At 35.2% G+C, this 17,603-nt stretch overlaps 1 protein-coding gene across 2 annotated transcripts; it reads left to right on the top strand.

Annotated features, from left to right (window-relative positions):
- The first annotated feature begins 1,575 nt into the window (after positions 1-1,575).
- On the top strand, positions 1,576-16,176 carry septin2 (septin 2). 2 transcript variants are annotated; one of them, XM_067362426.1, is made up of 13 exons: positions 1,577-1,692; positions 2,661-2,702; positions 2,883-2,997; positions 6,251-6,337; positions 6,520-6,643; positions 9,174-9,308; positions 9,416-9,533; positions 9,616-9,717; positions 10,648-10,793; positions 11,996-12,079; positions 14,521-14,581; positions 14,674-14,765; positions 15,135-16,176. In XM_067362426.1, exons 2-12 carry the CDS (start codon positions 2,679-2,681, stop codon positions 14,737-14,739), a joined length of 1,062 nt encoding a protein of 353 aa, XP_067218527.1. In that variant the 5' UTR covers positions 1,577-1,692; positions 2,661-2,678; the 3' UTR covers positions 14,740-14,765; positions 15,135-16,176. The 2 variants fall into 2 exon arrangements, with proteins under 2 accessions (XP_067218528.1, XP_067218527.1); XM_067362427.1 differs by lacking the exons at positions 14,521-14,581; positions 14,674-14,765; positions 15,135-16,176 and adding an exon at positions 12,452-12,840 and having other exon boundaries at positions 1,576-1,692; positions 11,996-12,118.
- The last annotated feature ends 1,427 nt before the right edge of the window (positions 16,177-17,603 follow it).

Genomic DNA, 17,603 nt, shown 5'->3' with positions numbered 1-17,603 from the left:
AAATATGCGGCGATTCAGGCTGCGGCCCTTTTAAATCTTCGCACTCCCTGCCCCCTCAAATGGATCTTTACAAGATGTTCGTCATGTATGCTGCATGCATGCACCGGATCATGTGTCTTTAGTATTTATTTGGATGTTTACATTTGATTCTGAATGAGTTTGATAGTGCTCCGTGGCTAACGGGCTAAAGCTAACATTACACACTTTTGGAGAGATTTATAAAGAATGAAGATGTGTTTGTGCATTATACAGACTGCAAGTGTTTAAAAATGAAAATAGCGACGGCTCTGTGAATATAGTAATAAATGATAGTAACTTTAACAACATTTAACAGTACATTAGCAACATGCTAACGAAACATTTAGAAAGACAATTTACAAATATCACTAAAAATATCATGTAATCGTGGAGCATGTCAGTTATTATCGCTCCATCTGCCATTTTTCACTATTGTTCTTGCTTGCTTACCTAGTCTGATGATCCAGCTGTGCACAGATCCAGATGTTAATACTGCCTGCCCTTGTGTAATGCCTTGAACATGAGCTGGCATATGCAAATATTGGGATCGTACATATTAATGATCCCTACTGTTGCGTAACAGTCGGTGTTATGTTGAGATTTGCCTGTTCTTCGGAGGTCTTTTAAACAAATGATATTTATATAAGAAGGAGGAAACAATGGAGTTTGAGACTCACTGTATGTCATTTCCATGTACTGAACTCTTGTTATTCAACTATGCCAAGGTAAATTCAATTTTCAATTCTAGGGCCCCTTTAAAAGAATCAACAATTTGTAAAAAATCAGAGACTAGTGGTTTATCAGGGCAGCTCACATGAATAATAATATTGTTCTGTGAAATTCATAATAACCAACTGTCTACCATTTATCACCACTAGGCCACTGCTAGTTTTGTATCTGTGAGATTCTGAAGATCTAATCAGATCTAATCAGATGCATTGGATGTTTAAAAGACTGTATGCTGGCTGTATTATTTCTTAAACTATTTTTGAGTCCTATCATGATGATCATATGAGATTAAATTATAAAAACTGAAATTTATGATATGAAATCTGATATTGCATTCAGAGAATTTACTGAAATAAATGTTATGTTATAGTTGTTGAAAAACATTTTATTCATTTATAAGAAAATTTAGAGCTAAAGTATTAAAATACTATATATACAGTACAGTCCAAAAGTTTGGAACCATTAAGATTTTTAATGTTTTTAAAAGAAGTTTCATCTGCTCACCAAGGCTACATTTATTTAATTAAAAATACAGTAAAAAACAGTAATATTGTGAAATATTATTACAATTTACAATAACTGTGTACTATTTAAATATATTTGACAAAGTAATTTATTCCTGTGATGCAAAGCTGAATCTTCAGAATCGTTACCCCAGTCTTCAGTGTCACATGATCCTTCAGAAATCATTCTAATATGCTGCTCAAGAAACTGTAGACTGTAGGCAACATTTACAATCACATTGTCTTCAATACGGAACTGTGACGGGACTTTTATTTTGAAAGATTGAGACTTTTATTTTGAAACATTGAGACTAAACTTTCTTACTTCACACTTTTGCTTTGCTGTCGGCGTCAGGGAGAGTTCCGGAATCTCAGGAATTTGGGCTGTTCTTCTCCACAACCTCCTGCGGTACCGAAGTCAAGATTTTCCGCGCCTGAAAAGGTATATCTAAGCATTTTATTCAATTCATTTCTGTGTCTCAGATCACGGGTCAGGTTTTATCCGATGCGTGACTTCTGCTTCTCCGAAGATTAGCGCGTCACTCACTCGTAACCTCTGAATGAGCTCCGTTAACAGAGGTGTGTCACTAGTGCGCGAGAAAGATCAAACCACCACAATCGTGCATCATCCTACAACAATAAGCACTTTGTTATACAATACAGATTCATACTTTTTCCGCGATAATATTAAACATATGTGTGTTTTTCCATTGCCAAAGTCGTTTTCTGTTTGAACTAAGATGCTGTTTTCATGAACTGTAAAAAGCGATATACTGTACGAGTAAAACACTTTGAGTGCATCATATCAGTACTAACCATTTCATGTTTTTATAATGTACGTTTATTTAAAAAAAAGTGTACTCTACAATGTCTGCACATTGATTTATATGGTCTCTGTCTGTCCCCGAGTTCTTATTATGCCTGGGGTATTTCATCATAGTCCCAACCGTGTCTCAAACTAAGCTTCACTTCTACAATGATATATAGGTATAAATCAGTGATTCTCAGCCTTTTTGACTCCAAGACCCTCCAATGTCCTCAATGATATTCAAAGGACCCTTAAATACTTTCATTTTTTTTTCTTGCACTGCATTCAACAAAAATATATGCACCAAAATTTTGAATTTACATGACAAAAACAGTCTTGATTTTAGTGCTCTTACTGGTTAATGTAAAATGGCTGGTGCAGGTTTGTGGTGAGACTGATGCTCTCATACAGGAACTGACTTCCTGTTCCTGTAGAGCTGTTAAACCTTTCACTTTGTCGACAGCTTTCTCGTGAGTATAAGTTCAACTCGTTCTGCGACATAAAGATGGTCCATTTTTTTTAACACAATTTGATCTCTGATGTAATGTGGTTAGATCCATTTTGTAAATAAGCCTGGTTTTAAAAAAATATTATTTTTGCAGGTTTGGTTCGAGCTCAAAATGTCTCAAGCTGAAAAACTCAAGGTAAGGAAATGAGAGCTGACGGGTGGATGTTGCACTGGGTTTCAGTTTTATGTGGAGATTGATGTGCAAAGAAGGGGAGATGTTTAGATTTTAATTGCATTTGAGAGAATTTTAGAGAGCTTTGTAGTACAACTTTTTAAATAAGTGTGTTCATAGATTGTTCTGTTCTCTTGTGATCAGCAGGGACAGTTTACAAACCCAGAGACTCCTGGATATGTGGGGTTTGCCAATTTGCCAAACCAGGTGCACCGGAAATCAGTGAAAAAGGGCTTTGAGTTCACTCTCATGGTGGTGGGTAAGTAGCGTTGATGTGATATGTGATGTTTTGAATGTGCCTGATGAACTTTGAAACATGGGAGAAACACCAATTAGATTTTTGAACAACTTTTTTGTTTCATAATAATAATAATAATAATAGTAAAAAACTTATATATATATAATATATATAAGTTTTTCATTTTATGAAAAGCCATCTACATAATACCTCTAAGCTAAATATTACAAATTATTTTTTGTCAGTCATAATACAGTGGCACTCAGTCCCTAACCGAGCGTGAAAGGTGTACGAATGTTTTTGCAAACAAACCGTGATTCACCCGTAATTTTAGTACTAAAGTTTATTTTAAATTTACAAAATATAGGAAAAACTTTAACCACTTATCTGCAAAAATCACATTCTCAAATAAATTGTCACATCATGAATGAAATCTGTCACTTACGGAAGAGGATTAGGACCAAGCAATAATAAAAAAATAAAACCATCTCAAGATTAAAGTTGTTGACTTAATGAAAATTCTATCATTTATTACTCACCCTCATGTCGTTTCACACCCGTAACACCTTCATTAATCTTCAGAACACAAATTAAGATATTTTTGTTTAAATCCGATGGCTCCGTGAGGCCTGCATAGGGAGTAATGTCACTTCCTCTCTCAAGATCCATAAAGGTACTAAAAACATATTTAAATCAGTTCATGTGAGTACAGTGGTTTAATATTATTATTATTATAAAGCAACGAGAATATTTTTGGTGCGCCAAAAAAAACAAAATAATGACTTATTTAGTGATGGTCGATTTCAAAACACTGCTTCAGGAAGCATCGGAGCACAGTGAATCTGTGTATTGAATCTGCAGTTCAGAGCGCCAAAGTCACATGATTTCAGCCGTTTGGCGGGTTTGAACCGCGATCCAATTCATGATTCGATACACTGATTCATAATGCTCCGATGCTTCCTGAAGCAATGTTTTGAAATCGGCCATCACTTAAGTCGTTATTTAGTTTTTTTTGGCGCACCAAAAATATTCTCGTCACCTTATAATATTAATATTGAACAACTGTAACAACTGTTAATTTGTGTTCCGAAGATTAATGAAGGTCTTAGGGGTGTGGAACGGCATGAGGGTGAGTAATAAATGAGAGAATTTTAATGTTTTGGGTGAACTAACCCTTTAAATTTCGAGAAAAAAATCGTTAAATTTCGAGAAAAAAGTCGAAATAAAATGTTGAGAATAAACTCAATAAATTACGAGAAAAAAAGTTGTTGAATTACAAGAACAAATTCGTTAAATTATGAGGAAAAATGTCATTAACTTTCAGAAAAAAGTTAATGAATTTATTCTTGTAATTTAACGAATTTGTTCTCGTAATTTAACAACTTTTTCTCATAATTTAATGAGTTTATTCTCAACATTTTATCTCGACTTTTTTTCTCGTAATTTAACGACTTTTTTCTCGTAATTTAATAACTTTATCCTCAACATTTTATCTTGACTTTTTTCTCGAAATTTAACAACTTTATTCTCGAGATGGTTTTATTTTTTTTATTATTGCTTGACCCTAATCCTCTTCCGTAGTCACTTCTATGGTTTCATCGTGACTTTATTTAGAATCAGGTTAACAAATTAACTTGTGAATTAGGTGGAATGTTTTCCTTATGTTCTCCTGTGTTTAAAAATATGAATAATCTCTATAATAATTAGTCTTTGGCTTTTGCTCATGCTGTTTGTGTTTTGAAGACTATATAGGCAATACAGTATTTTCTTCTTCATGTGATTAATGTCCTGACCACAAGAAACCATGTTCTGTTTGTATTTTTTTTGGGTGACTGTGCTGTTTTCTTGGCAATAAAAATGTAAAACCATGCAATCAGAATTATCATAAATATAAGCTTCCTAGTTGGAAATTGGAAATGAATGCTCTCTCAAGCAGATAATTTTGATACCCGAGTTTACAAGTTTGGCTGGCCATAAACTTTAAACATTGCGGAGAAGAATTGCTGCTGTGACTGGTATGCTGTTTTATTTTTTTCACAACCGCTGCATTGCCTTGTCTTTTCGTTAAAGTAGTGCATATTAGAGGTCGACCGATTGATCGACTGGCCGAATAATTGGGCTGATTTTTGGCATTTCTTTTAATTAATCAGCATCGGCCGATTGTGCTGCAAATTAGGCCGATTAATAGGCAGGCACATCTGCGAGCAGCTAGTGTTGTTGTGAAACACGTGACGCTGCCTCTTGCGGCAAGCAGATTGCCATTCCACCGACAAAAAAGGCCTGGGTACACTTCATTTTCAGCGTTCCACTGCATCAGACACAGAGTTAAGCGCGCAAGCCTTTCAAAGTATACTTCTTTGACCAAGAACATGGAAAAACTCATTCGCCTTGTGGGCACTATCGAGTGGATTGCTGTTTTCAAGTGCTTAAGTCACACTCACTAAATCCTTGAGGTTGAGCCTTGAATACATATGGAAAATAGCCTGTATTTAAACGAAATTCAAGAATCATCAGCAAGCTGACTATAGAGACAACACAGTGAATGTTTATATGGTTGTCAACGAATGGGACATCATCACTAAATATCATTTTGGCTTTAATAAGATTTCCCCAATAAATAGGCAAGAATAACCCTGGTGCCCTCCTTGATTCCTGTTCTTTCCGACAACAAAGCACTTGAATGCGACAACCTCGAAATTACGACTTCAGGTGTGGAAAGTAGGAAATTTCCGATTGAATTATTATAATATGTTCATGTTCTATATTTTATAACTTAGTATTTCATGATTGAGTGGTTATTGAAGTGAAAGTGACTGTGGGAACAAAAGTGTTTGGCAGCAGCACAGCACTGATAAATCCTAGTTGTGTTTTTTTAAGGCGACTGGACTCTCCCCTCAGCCCTGTGAGTGTGTATGTGTACAGCTGTTGACACACAAATGAGATCTGCTGTGGGGGGAGGGTGGCCGTGAGCTGCCCGCTCAGCAGAGCCCATTGTACAGTCATCCCATCGTCTTAAAATAAATCACAGAGGAATGCAGAACCTCGGCCGCGAGCCCTTTCACTGCTGCACAGCTTCAGCAAATGATGGAAGACAGCCTTATTGAGACGCAGGAACAAAAACACTGATTAGAGGAACATATGATTGCATAAAACACTGAAGTCCGTAGTGTTTGCTTTGACGTTATGCCGATAGGGAAATACAATCTGCTTGTCGGAGTGTTTTTGTAGTTGATATGATTCAATGCTTCTTCATTAATACTTCTGCTGTTTTCAGGTGAGTCGGGTTTGGGGAAGTCCACGCTTATCAACAGCTTGTTCCTCACTGATCTCTACCCAGAGAGGGTCATTCCTGGTGCTGCAGGTGAGAGTTTCAACATTGATGATGAAATTACATCAGATGTTTTAAAATGTTGTTCAGGTTTTTAAACATTATAATGGGGAAGGGTAAAAGTAGTGGCCTGATATTTATGAGGCAGAAGTTTGGACCTCAGCCTTGTTTTTTGAGTCTTCTCTGAAGTATGTGCATGTGCTTTTGTTATACAGAGAAAATTGAGCGCACTGTGCAGATCGAGGCTTCAACGGTGGAGATCGAGGAGCGCGGAGTGAAGCTGCGTCTCACTGTGGTCGACACGCCTGGATACGGTGACGCCATCAACAGCCAGGACTGGTGAGGATTGCTTTGATGTTCATTAAAAATACATACAGTCATCATACATATTGTGTATGTCATTGGCTTGATTGGCTTTGGCTTGATTGAAAGTTTGCCAATCTTTATTTAAAGGGACATTTTACCCAAAAATAAATTCTCTCACCTCTGTGAGTCTATGTAATACACGAAATGTTGACGTTTAAAATATTGGTAATTTTCTTAAACACACCTAGTGTTTTGCTTCAGAAGGCAGTGATATATTCACTGGGGCTGTCATGATTATTCAAGATGGCTGTACATGCTTTTTTGGAGTCAATTCACTTGCATTTATATGTATGCTACATTCAAAAATTTGGGGTCGGTAAGACTTTTTGTTAAGTCTTTTATGCTCACCAAAGCTGCATTTATTTGAACAAAACAGTAAAATGGTAATATTGCAAAATAGTATTAACTTAAAATAACTGTGTTTAATATACAGTACAGTCCAAAAGTTTGGAACCACTAAGATTTTTAATGTTTTTAAAAGAAGTTTCGTCTGCTCACCAAGGCTACATTTATTTAATTAAAAATACAGTAAAAACAATAATATTGTGAAATATTATTACAATTAAAAATAACTGTTTTCTATTTGAATATATTTCACAAAGTAATTTATTCCTGTGATCAAAGCTGAATTTTCAGCATCATTACTCCAGTCTTCAGTGTCACATGATCCTTCAGAAATCATTCTAATATGCTGATCTGCTGCTCAAGAAACATTTAATGTGTACAATTGTACAAAATATTTGTGTACAATATTTTTTTTCAGGATTATTTGATGAATAGAAAGTTCAAAAGAACAGTGTTTATCTGAAATCTAATCTTTTGTAACATTATAAATGTCTTTCCTGCCACTTTTGATTGATTTTAATGCATCCTTGCTGAATAAAAGTATTAATTTCTTTAATTTCTTTTAAAAAAAATAAAAATAAAAACTTCTTACTGACCCCAAACTTTTGAACGGTAGTGTATAATGCTACAGAAGCTTTGTATTTCAGATAAATGCTGTTCTTTTGAACTTTCTATTCATCAAGAATCCTGAAAAAAAAAAAAAAAAAAAAAGTACACAACTGTTTTCAACATTGAACAAAATCATAAATGTTTATTGAGCAGCAAATCAGCATATTAGAATGATTTCTGAAGGATCATGTGACACTGAAGACTGGAGTAATGATGCTGAAAATTCAGCTTTGCATCACAGGAATAAATTACTTTGTCAAATATATTTAAATAGTACACAGTTATTTTAAATTGTAATAATATTTCACAATATTACTGTTTTTTACTGTATTTTTAATTAAATAAATATAGCCTAGGTGAGCAGACGAAACTTCTTTTAAAAACATTAAAAATCTTAGTGGTTCCAAACTTTTGGACTGTACTGTATATTTAAAATATTATTTATTCCTGAATTTTCAGCATTATTATTCTGGTCTTCAGTCACATGATCCTTCAGAAATCATTCTAATATGCTGATTTGATGCTCAAGAAACATTTTTTTTAATTATAATTGTCAATGTTAAATGGTTGTGCTGCTTAATATTTTTGTGAAAACTTGATACATTTTTAAAAGTTCAAAAGCGTTTATTTGAAATAGAAACCTTTTGGATCATTATATATGTCTTTACTCTCACTTTTGATTAATTTAATGCATCCTTGCCGAATAAAAGTAATAATTTCTTTAAAAACATCTTAATGGCACAAATCTTTTGAACAGTAGTGTATTCACACAGATGGATTGTTAGATTTGTTTTATTGAAATCCTCTTTTGTGTTCAACTGAATAAAATTCTAAGCATCTGGAATGGTGTGAGGGTGAGTAGATTAGAGGTTTGAAAGAGACACTTGATAGTGTAATTGGAGACGGTCTGTGGTAGGAGACGTGAAGACTAGAGAGTGCGTTGGAGGAATGGAGGAAGAGGTGTTTTTTTTTTTTTTTTTTTTTTTTTGCTCTGGGAATGCTGTTCTGCTAGTGGAAGTGGTGAGACAGGAAACATGTGTGACCTCTTCCTGACTGCTCCCTGACCCACTTGAGCGCAAAAACAGCAAAGAGAGGATATTCGAGTGCTCATGTCTGAAAAAGGAAATGTATGCCCTCACATAACTCTTATTCAAGTGAAACTTGACATTTTAATGCCCTGATTTTGTACCAGTCAATTAAATATATCACTAGATTGTGTATTAAAATCGCTTTAGCCTTTTTACTTGAAGGCCTTTTTCATGTTTTGTTGTTTTTACATAGTGCAACAGTGCCTAAAACACCAGCATTGGGAAAGAACTACAATCCCATGAAGCATTGGAATGACATATTTTAAAAACTATGGATAAGTTAAAAACGAGTGGTTGAAGATCCCTGATCATTCATACAGTTTGTTCTGCACATCTTTAAGCTTGTTATGTGGATGGAGCTGTTAAAATCTGTATTTGACAAACTTCTTAAATGTTTCTGTTGCTTATACATCTCTGTCTCTGTAAGTGTTTAAAGATATGCTCTGTCTTTTCCTGGACAGTTTTAACACCATTATCTCATACATCGATGACCAGTTTGAGCGGTACTTGCATGACGAGAGCGGACTCAACCGCAGGCACATTGTGGACAACCGTGTGCACTGCTGCTTCTACTTCATTTCCCCTCTGGGTCACGGGTGAGATCTTATACTTAAACTCACACTTATGACAGTGAAAGGTGTCAAAAAATGTCTTGAGTGTCACACTTGTCTGGATTTTCTTGTCTCATGCTCTAATTTTGTAGACTGAAGCCTCTAGATGTCCAATTCATGAAGGCCATTCACAACAAAGTGAATGTTGTTCCTGTGATTGCTAAAGCAGATACACTGACGCTGAGGGAGAGGGAGAGACTCAAGCGCAGAGTAAGCATTCAGATTTCTTTCCAAACATGGATTGAATGCAAGTCTGGCTTGTTGGCTTTATGCATCTCTTTACCTGCTCTAGATTTTGGATGAAATCGATGAACACGGCATTAAGATCTATCACCTCCCCGATGCTGAGTCCGATGAGGATGAGGATTTCAAAGAGCAGACCAGGATTCTCAAGGTATGTGGGCCTTATTTTTCTCAATTAATTTAAAAAGACTGGAACAAAATGATGAGAAATTGACAATTTTAAAGCTTGGGTGAACAAACTTTTTCTATGAGTCTTTTTCTATGGAACACAAAGGCAGAAATGTTTTTCTTTTTTTTTTTTTTTACTGATTTGAAACTTCAAAAAATAGAAAAGCACCATGAATATACACTACCATTCAAAAGTTTGTGTTTTTGGGGATGTTTTTTTTAAATTGAAAGTAATACTTTTATTCAACAAGTGTTCATTAAATTGATCAAAAGTGATTATAAAGACATTTATAATGTTACAGATTTCTATTTCAAAAAATAAATGCTGTTCTTCTAAACTTTCTATTCATCTAAGTGTCCTGGGGAAAAAATGTATCATGGTTTCCACAGTTAGCAGCACAACCGTTTTCAACATTGATAATGATAAATGTTTCTTGGGCATAAAATCATCATATTCGAATGATTTCTGAAAGATCTTGTGACACTGGAGACTGGAGTAATGATGCTGAAAATTCAGCTTTTCCATCACTGCAATAAAAATAGTTTCAAATAGAAAATGGTTATTTTAAATTGTAATAATATTTTACAATATTACTGTTTATATTGCTTTACTGTAATAAATGCAGCCTTGGTGAGACTTTTTTTGTACTGACCCCATACATTTGATTGTTTGCATATAATAAAAGTGAACCATATAATTTGTTTATTATATTCCAAGTCTTATTGTAGCTTTATGTGAGGAATAGACTGAATGTTGTGGAAGAATTTCTAGAAGAACACAAGTCAAACAATTTTTTTTTTTTTATTAAAATTTTTTTATTTTATGCTCATGTCCTGAAGAGTAGGAAACAAAACTAAGCATCCAAGCTAAGCTGCATTCTGTTATAGGTTTCCTTTGGTCTTTCTGTTGTAGGCCAGCATACCATTTGCCGTGGTGGGATCCAACCAGCAGATTGAGGCTAAAGGGAAGAAAGTGAGAGGACGTTTGTATCCATGGGGTGTGGTGGAGGTGGAAAACCCAGAACACAACGACTTCCTTAAACTCCGCACTATGCTAATGTGAGTAACTTTGTTATCTGCTGTTTAATGTTCTAAAATTCTTGATTTTACACAAATGAAAATGAGGTTATGAGGAAGTTAAATTAAATCTGTTAATCATAAAAAGTCATTGAGTCTCTCCAGAAAATTTGGACTAAACCACCCAATTCATATGTATTAGTTTTACGATCTCTATATAAACTTTTTTTAAGGGATAATTCACCCAAAAATGAAAATTTGATGTTTATCTGCTTACCCCCAGTGCATCCAAGATGTAGGTCACTTTGTTTCTTCAGTAGAACACAAATGATGATTTTTAACTGCAACCGTTGCCGTCTGTCAGTCAAATAATGGGAGTGAATGGGAACTCGAACAATAAGAGTCGAAAAAACTTGCATAGACAAATCCAAATTAAACCCTGCAGCTCGTGACGACACATTGATGTCCTAAGAAATGAAATGATCCGTTTGTGTGAGAAACCGAACATTATTTATATCATTTTTACCTCTAAAACACCACTATGTCCAACTGCGTTCAACACTCGCTTAGTGAGGTCTGATCACGCTCTGACAACGAAAGTAATGTCTCGCACTCATTGAAGTATAAGTGTGAGACATCACTGCCATTGTCAGACCTCACTAAGCGAGTGCTGAACGCAGTTGGACATAGTGTTTTAGAGGTAAAAAATTATAAATACTGTTCGGTTTCTCGCACAAACCAATTGTTTCCAGTCTTAGGGCATCAATGTGTCGTCACGAGCCGCAGGGTTTAATTTGGATTTGTCTATGCAAGTTTTTTCGACTCTTATTGTTCGAGTTCCCATTCACTCCCATTATATGACTGACAGACGGCGACGGTTGCAGTTAAAAATCATCATTTGTGTTCTACTGAAGAAACAAAGTCACCTACATCTTGGATGCACTGGGGGTAAGCAGATAAACATCAAATTTTCATTTTTGGGTGAACTATCCCTTTAATGTGTCAATGTGTTAGTTGCGTAGATGTCTATGGAGGGACAGAAAGCTGTCAGATTTCATCTAAGAGTCTTACTGGATTGGAATGACATTAAGGGGTGAATAATTAATGACAGCCTTTTTTGGGGGGGAACTATCCCTTTAAATAGACTGTACTTCTGTCCCTCTCAGCCTCATTTTCATTCATAATGTACTGTATCATCAGTCACTGTCATTATTGTCTAATGATGGTAATTGCCATCTGTGCAGCACTCACATGCAGGACCTGCAGGAAGTCACTCAGGACCTTCACTATGAGAACTTCCGCTCGGAGCGCCTCAAACGGGGTGGCAGGTTGTCCTCCCATGGTTACATTCTACCTCTGTCGCCTGCGTACGTACTGCTTTGCCTGTCTTTCTCCACCTCCTCCCTCAGCCTCTATGAAACAGCAGAGCTTTGTGAGTGTAGTCACAGATTATTTGAATATCCCAGAACTGGCAGGACTAAGCAGATGTATTGAAATAGCACAACTTTACATAGTCACTTCTCATTTTTGCTAAAGACACATGTAAACAGTCATTTGATAGCAGAAATAGAAGGAGAAGAGCAGCATTGCTTTGCCTCATTTAGTGTGATTTTAGCTGAATCAGTCTTCCATACACTCTAGAGAGATCAAAGCTTGAGTTTTAATGTGTGCTGTGTTGACTCTGTCTCATGGATCTGCAGCGAGCTGTGGGATCTGTGTTCATCAGAGGATAGGAGGGGGAGGTACTGCTGGGAGCTCAGTCACAGCTCCACCTGTCCTTCAGCCTGATGCTAGCACTGTTTCTGCTCACTAGCTCTTACTGCACACAGACTCTATTTCACTCTTCGCTCTCACAAATACTCGCTTACAAAGTAACTTCCTGCTCCGCTTATTACACGCTTGCACTGTTAACTCGGGTTTGTCTTTTTCTTGTCTTGCCTAAACTCTGCATCGCAAACTGGTGGTTTACTAATACAGTTTTTGTTCAATCACAACAATTTAGCACATGTAAATCTACAGTGTGTTTTTTTTTTTTTGTTTTTTTTTACAAGAAAATAAACAGTTTATGCCCCCTATTTTCCTATCATCGGAATACTTAAATCTTAAATGCCAGACATTTTCTTTCTTTCTTTTTAAAAAAATAAATAAAATTAGATTTATAAAAATTAGATAAATATACACTACCGTTCAAAAGTTTGGGGTCAGTAAGATTTTTTTAATGTTTTAAAAGAAGTATCTTTGCTCACTGAGCCTGCATTTATTTAATTAAAAATACAAACAAAAACAGTAATATTGTGAAATATTCAACATTGATAATAATCATAAATGTTTCTTGAGCATCAAATCATCATATTAGAATGATTTCTGAAGGATCATGTGACACTGAAGACGGAAGTAATGATGCTGAAAATTCACAGGAATAAATTACATTTTACTGTATATTGACATAGAAAACAGCTGTTTTAAATTGGAATAATATTTCACAATATTACTATTTTTGTTTGTATTTTTAATCAAATAAATGCAGGCTCGGTGAGCAGAAGATACTTCTTTTAAAACATTAAAAAATCTTACTGACACCAAACTTTTGAATGGTAGTGTATATATACATTAAAAAAAATCAGTATAATAAATATAAATTATATATATATATATATATATATATATCTATATATATATATATATATATATATATATATATATATAATATATATAAAATATATATATATATATATATATATATATATATTTATTTATTTATTTATTTAATTAATTAATTCTGACTTGAATTGCAAAATTAGCAAAAATGATCATTTCATACATTTTCATATCATCGGCTTAAATGCCAAGCATAATTCTGTGAGAAATTGTTTGTTTATAGTGATAAAGTGATAGTTATTTTTGTTAAAAATGTTTAATATATCTGCCATCCTATTATTCCCTGTCATCAGTGCAGTTAAATCTTAAACGCACATATATATTTGATAGTGATAATATATTTTTAATTATTTTATATGTCTGCTACAATTATTTAATACCTTTTATGTAATGTATTATTATCTACATTTCTGAATAAATGAGTTAAAAGATAGTTCACCCAAAAATGAAAATTATCCCATGATTTACTCACCATCCTAGGTGTATATGACTATCTTCTTTCAGATTAACACAATCCGAGTTATTTTAAAAAATATCCTTGCTCTTCCAAGCTTTATAATGGTAGTGAATGGCGCTTCTGATTTTGAAGTCCAAAAAAGTGCATCCATCCATCATAAAAGTAATCCATACGACTCCAGGGTGTTAATAAAGGCCTTCTGAAGCGAAGCAATGGATTTTTGTAAGAAAAATATCCATATTTAAAACTTTATAAACTAAAATAACTAGCTTCCGGCAGACGGCCTAGTCCTACGCAGATTGAGTTACGGTAGAAGAGTAACCCCTGACCTGACGCATAGCATATTTAAGCAGAAATGCAGAGGATAGAGCAAAACAAAACACCGGTCACAAAGAATATAGTCATATACACCTAAGATGGCTTGAGGGTGAGTAAATCATGGGATAATTTTCATTTTTGGGTGAACTATCCCTTTAAGCTGCATGGCATTTATTTCAATTATAATTGTTCAACATTTGACAGCCCTAGTAATTTTGTTTTGCCAACACAATAAAGTAATTGTGAGATCCATATGTCATAAATGATCATTTATTAAACTTCACTGCTAAGTACTGCTATGCGTCTCTCTCTTCACACCTGCTGTGTGTCATGCAGGAAGGGTCCGGAGCCAGAGGAAATGGACAAGGATATAATCTTGCAGGAGAAGGAGGCTGAGGTACGGTCTCTCAAAGCAAACTCTAGCTGAACGCTAATAACAAGACTGCTTGAGTGTGAAGGTCAATGTGTGAATGCGTTTGTGTCTCTCAGCTGAGGCGGATGCAGGAGATGATCGCTAAGATGCAGGCGCAGATGCAGAAGCAGGGAGATGAATGAGATGGCCCACGCCTCTGAGAAACATGGTAAGAGCACATTACAGACAGACACACTCTCGGATTTTGCTGTTGCAGATGTAAGTTGAGGTCTTTCAAAAAAACGAAACAAAAAATTCCCTGTTCAACATAACCAAATCTGTGGTCACAGTACTGTAAGCAGTTCTGCGATCTGAGCAGTTGATGTTATATTTGATATTGCTGCCTTTTAGTCTCTTTTACTTTGTAAAAATTTAACATTTTGTTAGTGTTTTTGTATGCAAATCTATGTATGTTGCATATCTTGAAATATAATTTAATATTGAGTCACTTGTGTTTCAGAGAAAATTGGTACTTTTTTTTTTTTTTTTGTATTAAATATGCAATTAGGGAGCTTGTTCTTGTTTGTGTTTCTTATAGACGCTGACTTGTCATTCGAGCTTGACCCAGTCCGATGTGGAATGAGAAGAGGAAGTGTTGATAAATGTGGACTGATCCTCAGCTCATCTTGCTTGCCATTTTCTTAGTTTCTTTCAATCTTGTAGGGTTTTTCCCCAGGTTTTTTAAACAGTATTAAGTTTTTATTATTATTATTCAAATATTGTTGCTAATATTCATTCATTTTTTTCCCTGTTCCAGTAACCAAAAATGAAGAACAATGGTCAGTAATTAAACGAAGTGTTTTTTTCTGTTACAAGAGCCAAATTCTACTGTAGAGCAGCTTTAGTATTAGTGTAACTCCAGAACACTCTATCCCGTCTAGCTAAACACTGTGAAAATACAAGCAGCTGTTGAATTTGTCACAGTAGCAGTTGTTGCACCATGTTTTTGGAGAAATCATTTTATACTATTTGCAAGTATTGCCAGAGAGATTGCTGTTCAGGAGGGTTTTTTTTTTAGATACTTTCCTCTTCCCTGCATGAAGTCTTGAAATATATTTGGTGTTCAGTTGAATGGTCCCCTAACGGATGCAAAACATTATACTGTGACCTATGATTCATTTCCTATGCCGTCTAATGAAGGAGAATAGGCATTTCTCTGATGTTAATGCTCATTTGTGCCCGAGTGGATACTATCGACATTGTTTTGGTATGAGTGCAATGTAAAATTTCCTTAGTGGAGTGACACATTGAAATATGCTGTTTGTGACCTTGATGCATGTTAAGATTTTACCTTCTTTTGGGATTGATGCTTAAATCTTTTATTTTATCTTATTCCTGTGGTTAAAGCAAATTTCCATATAAATCATTTCTGAAACAAATGTTACAATGAAATAATATCTGAAATGAGGGTTTATATCTGTTACACAAAAGCAAACATAACTTTTAAACCATTGAGCTTTACTTTCCATATTTGGTCATGAAAACCACAGTTGTCCACATTCCAGTTTTAAAGTTTCACTTGAAAACTTTCTATTAAACCATTATTGTCTATCATCTTGTAATAAAATTTTGTATTAAAACATTTTTGGGGGTTTTCTTTATTGCTGTTCAGATATCAAGTTGCTGGTGATTATAGCAGGAAGGTTTTTTTTGGACTTGCTGACTAATTACAAATCAGTAACTCTCGATGGCCACTAGAGGTCGTGAAACAAGATTAAGAAATCATCTCACCGATAAAGGGTTAGTTCACCCAAAAATGAAAATAATGTCATTTACTCACCAGCATGTCGTTCTACACCCGTAAGACCATAGACGTTGGAACATATATATATATATACACAGAATCTGAATTAAAATGTGTTTGATTTAAGCCTACATTTCAAAATTTTGTGTCATAAAATTATAGAGGGTATGCATCGACATCACTTTCCCGCCGAAAGCGCGCTCCCTCAGCTGGACTGAGTGGCAAAAGAACCTGCTGCATGACTGGATTTAATAGAGGAAACTGCGAAAACGCGAATTACACTAAAGGTTGGACTCGAAAGTGTTCCTTACAACTTGTCAAATAAACCTAATCCATAGATATTGACATGCAGCCTGGAGTCGTGTTTCCTGACATTTATATGTGCCTGATTTCGACGGCTGGGAAATACCTAAAGCAAATCTGCCTGTGAATATTTTATATAACTACAATATCGGTAGGTTTAAATCCGCGTAATCACTTATATCGATGTTATTTCGTCATATTGTCCAGCCCTAAAACATAGTTTTATAGTATATAGGTTTTGTCAGTGTTGTTTATTGAAAAACACCCAATTATGCAGAATATAAGATGGTAAATATTTAATTGATGAATTGTCAACATAACAATACAATACGGCATGATTTTACCTCAAAATCCAACATTTTGACACAAAATGATAACTGCAAATCCATGTTTCTCTGCCTGAGGTCTAGCTGTTTCTGTGAATTACAGTGATCCATTTGCTTTTTTCCCTGTTCTGCAGTTTTAAATGTATACCTCAGATTTTGTGCCAAATCTATTTGTACAGTCAATCACAAAGCTCTTTCCCGTTTTGGATGTGTTTTGTGTTTTTTTTCGCGACATTCACGCTGAAAACCAATGCTGCTTAACGCAGCATTCACCGGACACGAAGCTCAGCGTTGCGCCACGTCTTTCAAATTCGAACGCTTTGTTTTCTATGAGTGTACGCGACATTCGGCACCTGTCCGCGGCGCCTAGCTACGTCTCAGAAAACAATAGAAAACAATGCGTTCGAATTTGAAATTAGTTTGAAAGACGTGTCGCGGCGCTGAGCGGCCGGTGTGCGAGCCCCTTCATTTTTTCGCCACTCAGTGGGAGTGACCGCAGTCGTAACGGTCGACGGTGACGTCACGTGCAAAAATCCCGCCCCCCCTCTTACAATATAGTTCCCACGTCCCTGCGTAAGACCTTCGTTTATCTTTGGAACACAAATTAAGATATTGTTGATTAAATCCGATGGTT

The sequence above is a fragment of the Chanodichthys erythropterus genome, chromosome 16, assembly GCF_024489055.1.
Source record: "Chanodichthys erythropterus isolate Z2021 chromosome 16, ASM2448905v1, whole genome shotgun sequence".
Taxonomy (NCBI): domain Eukaryota; kingdom Metazoa; phylum Chordata; class Actinopteri; order Cypriniformes; family Xenocyprididae; genus Chanodichthys; species Chanodichthys erythropterus.
Note: the sequence above shows the minus strand (reverse complement) of the source record. Positions and strands in the feature narration are given on the sequence as shown.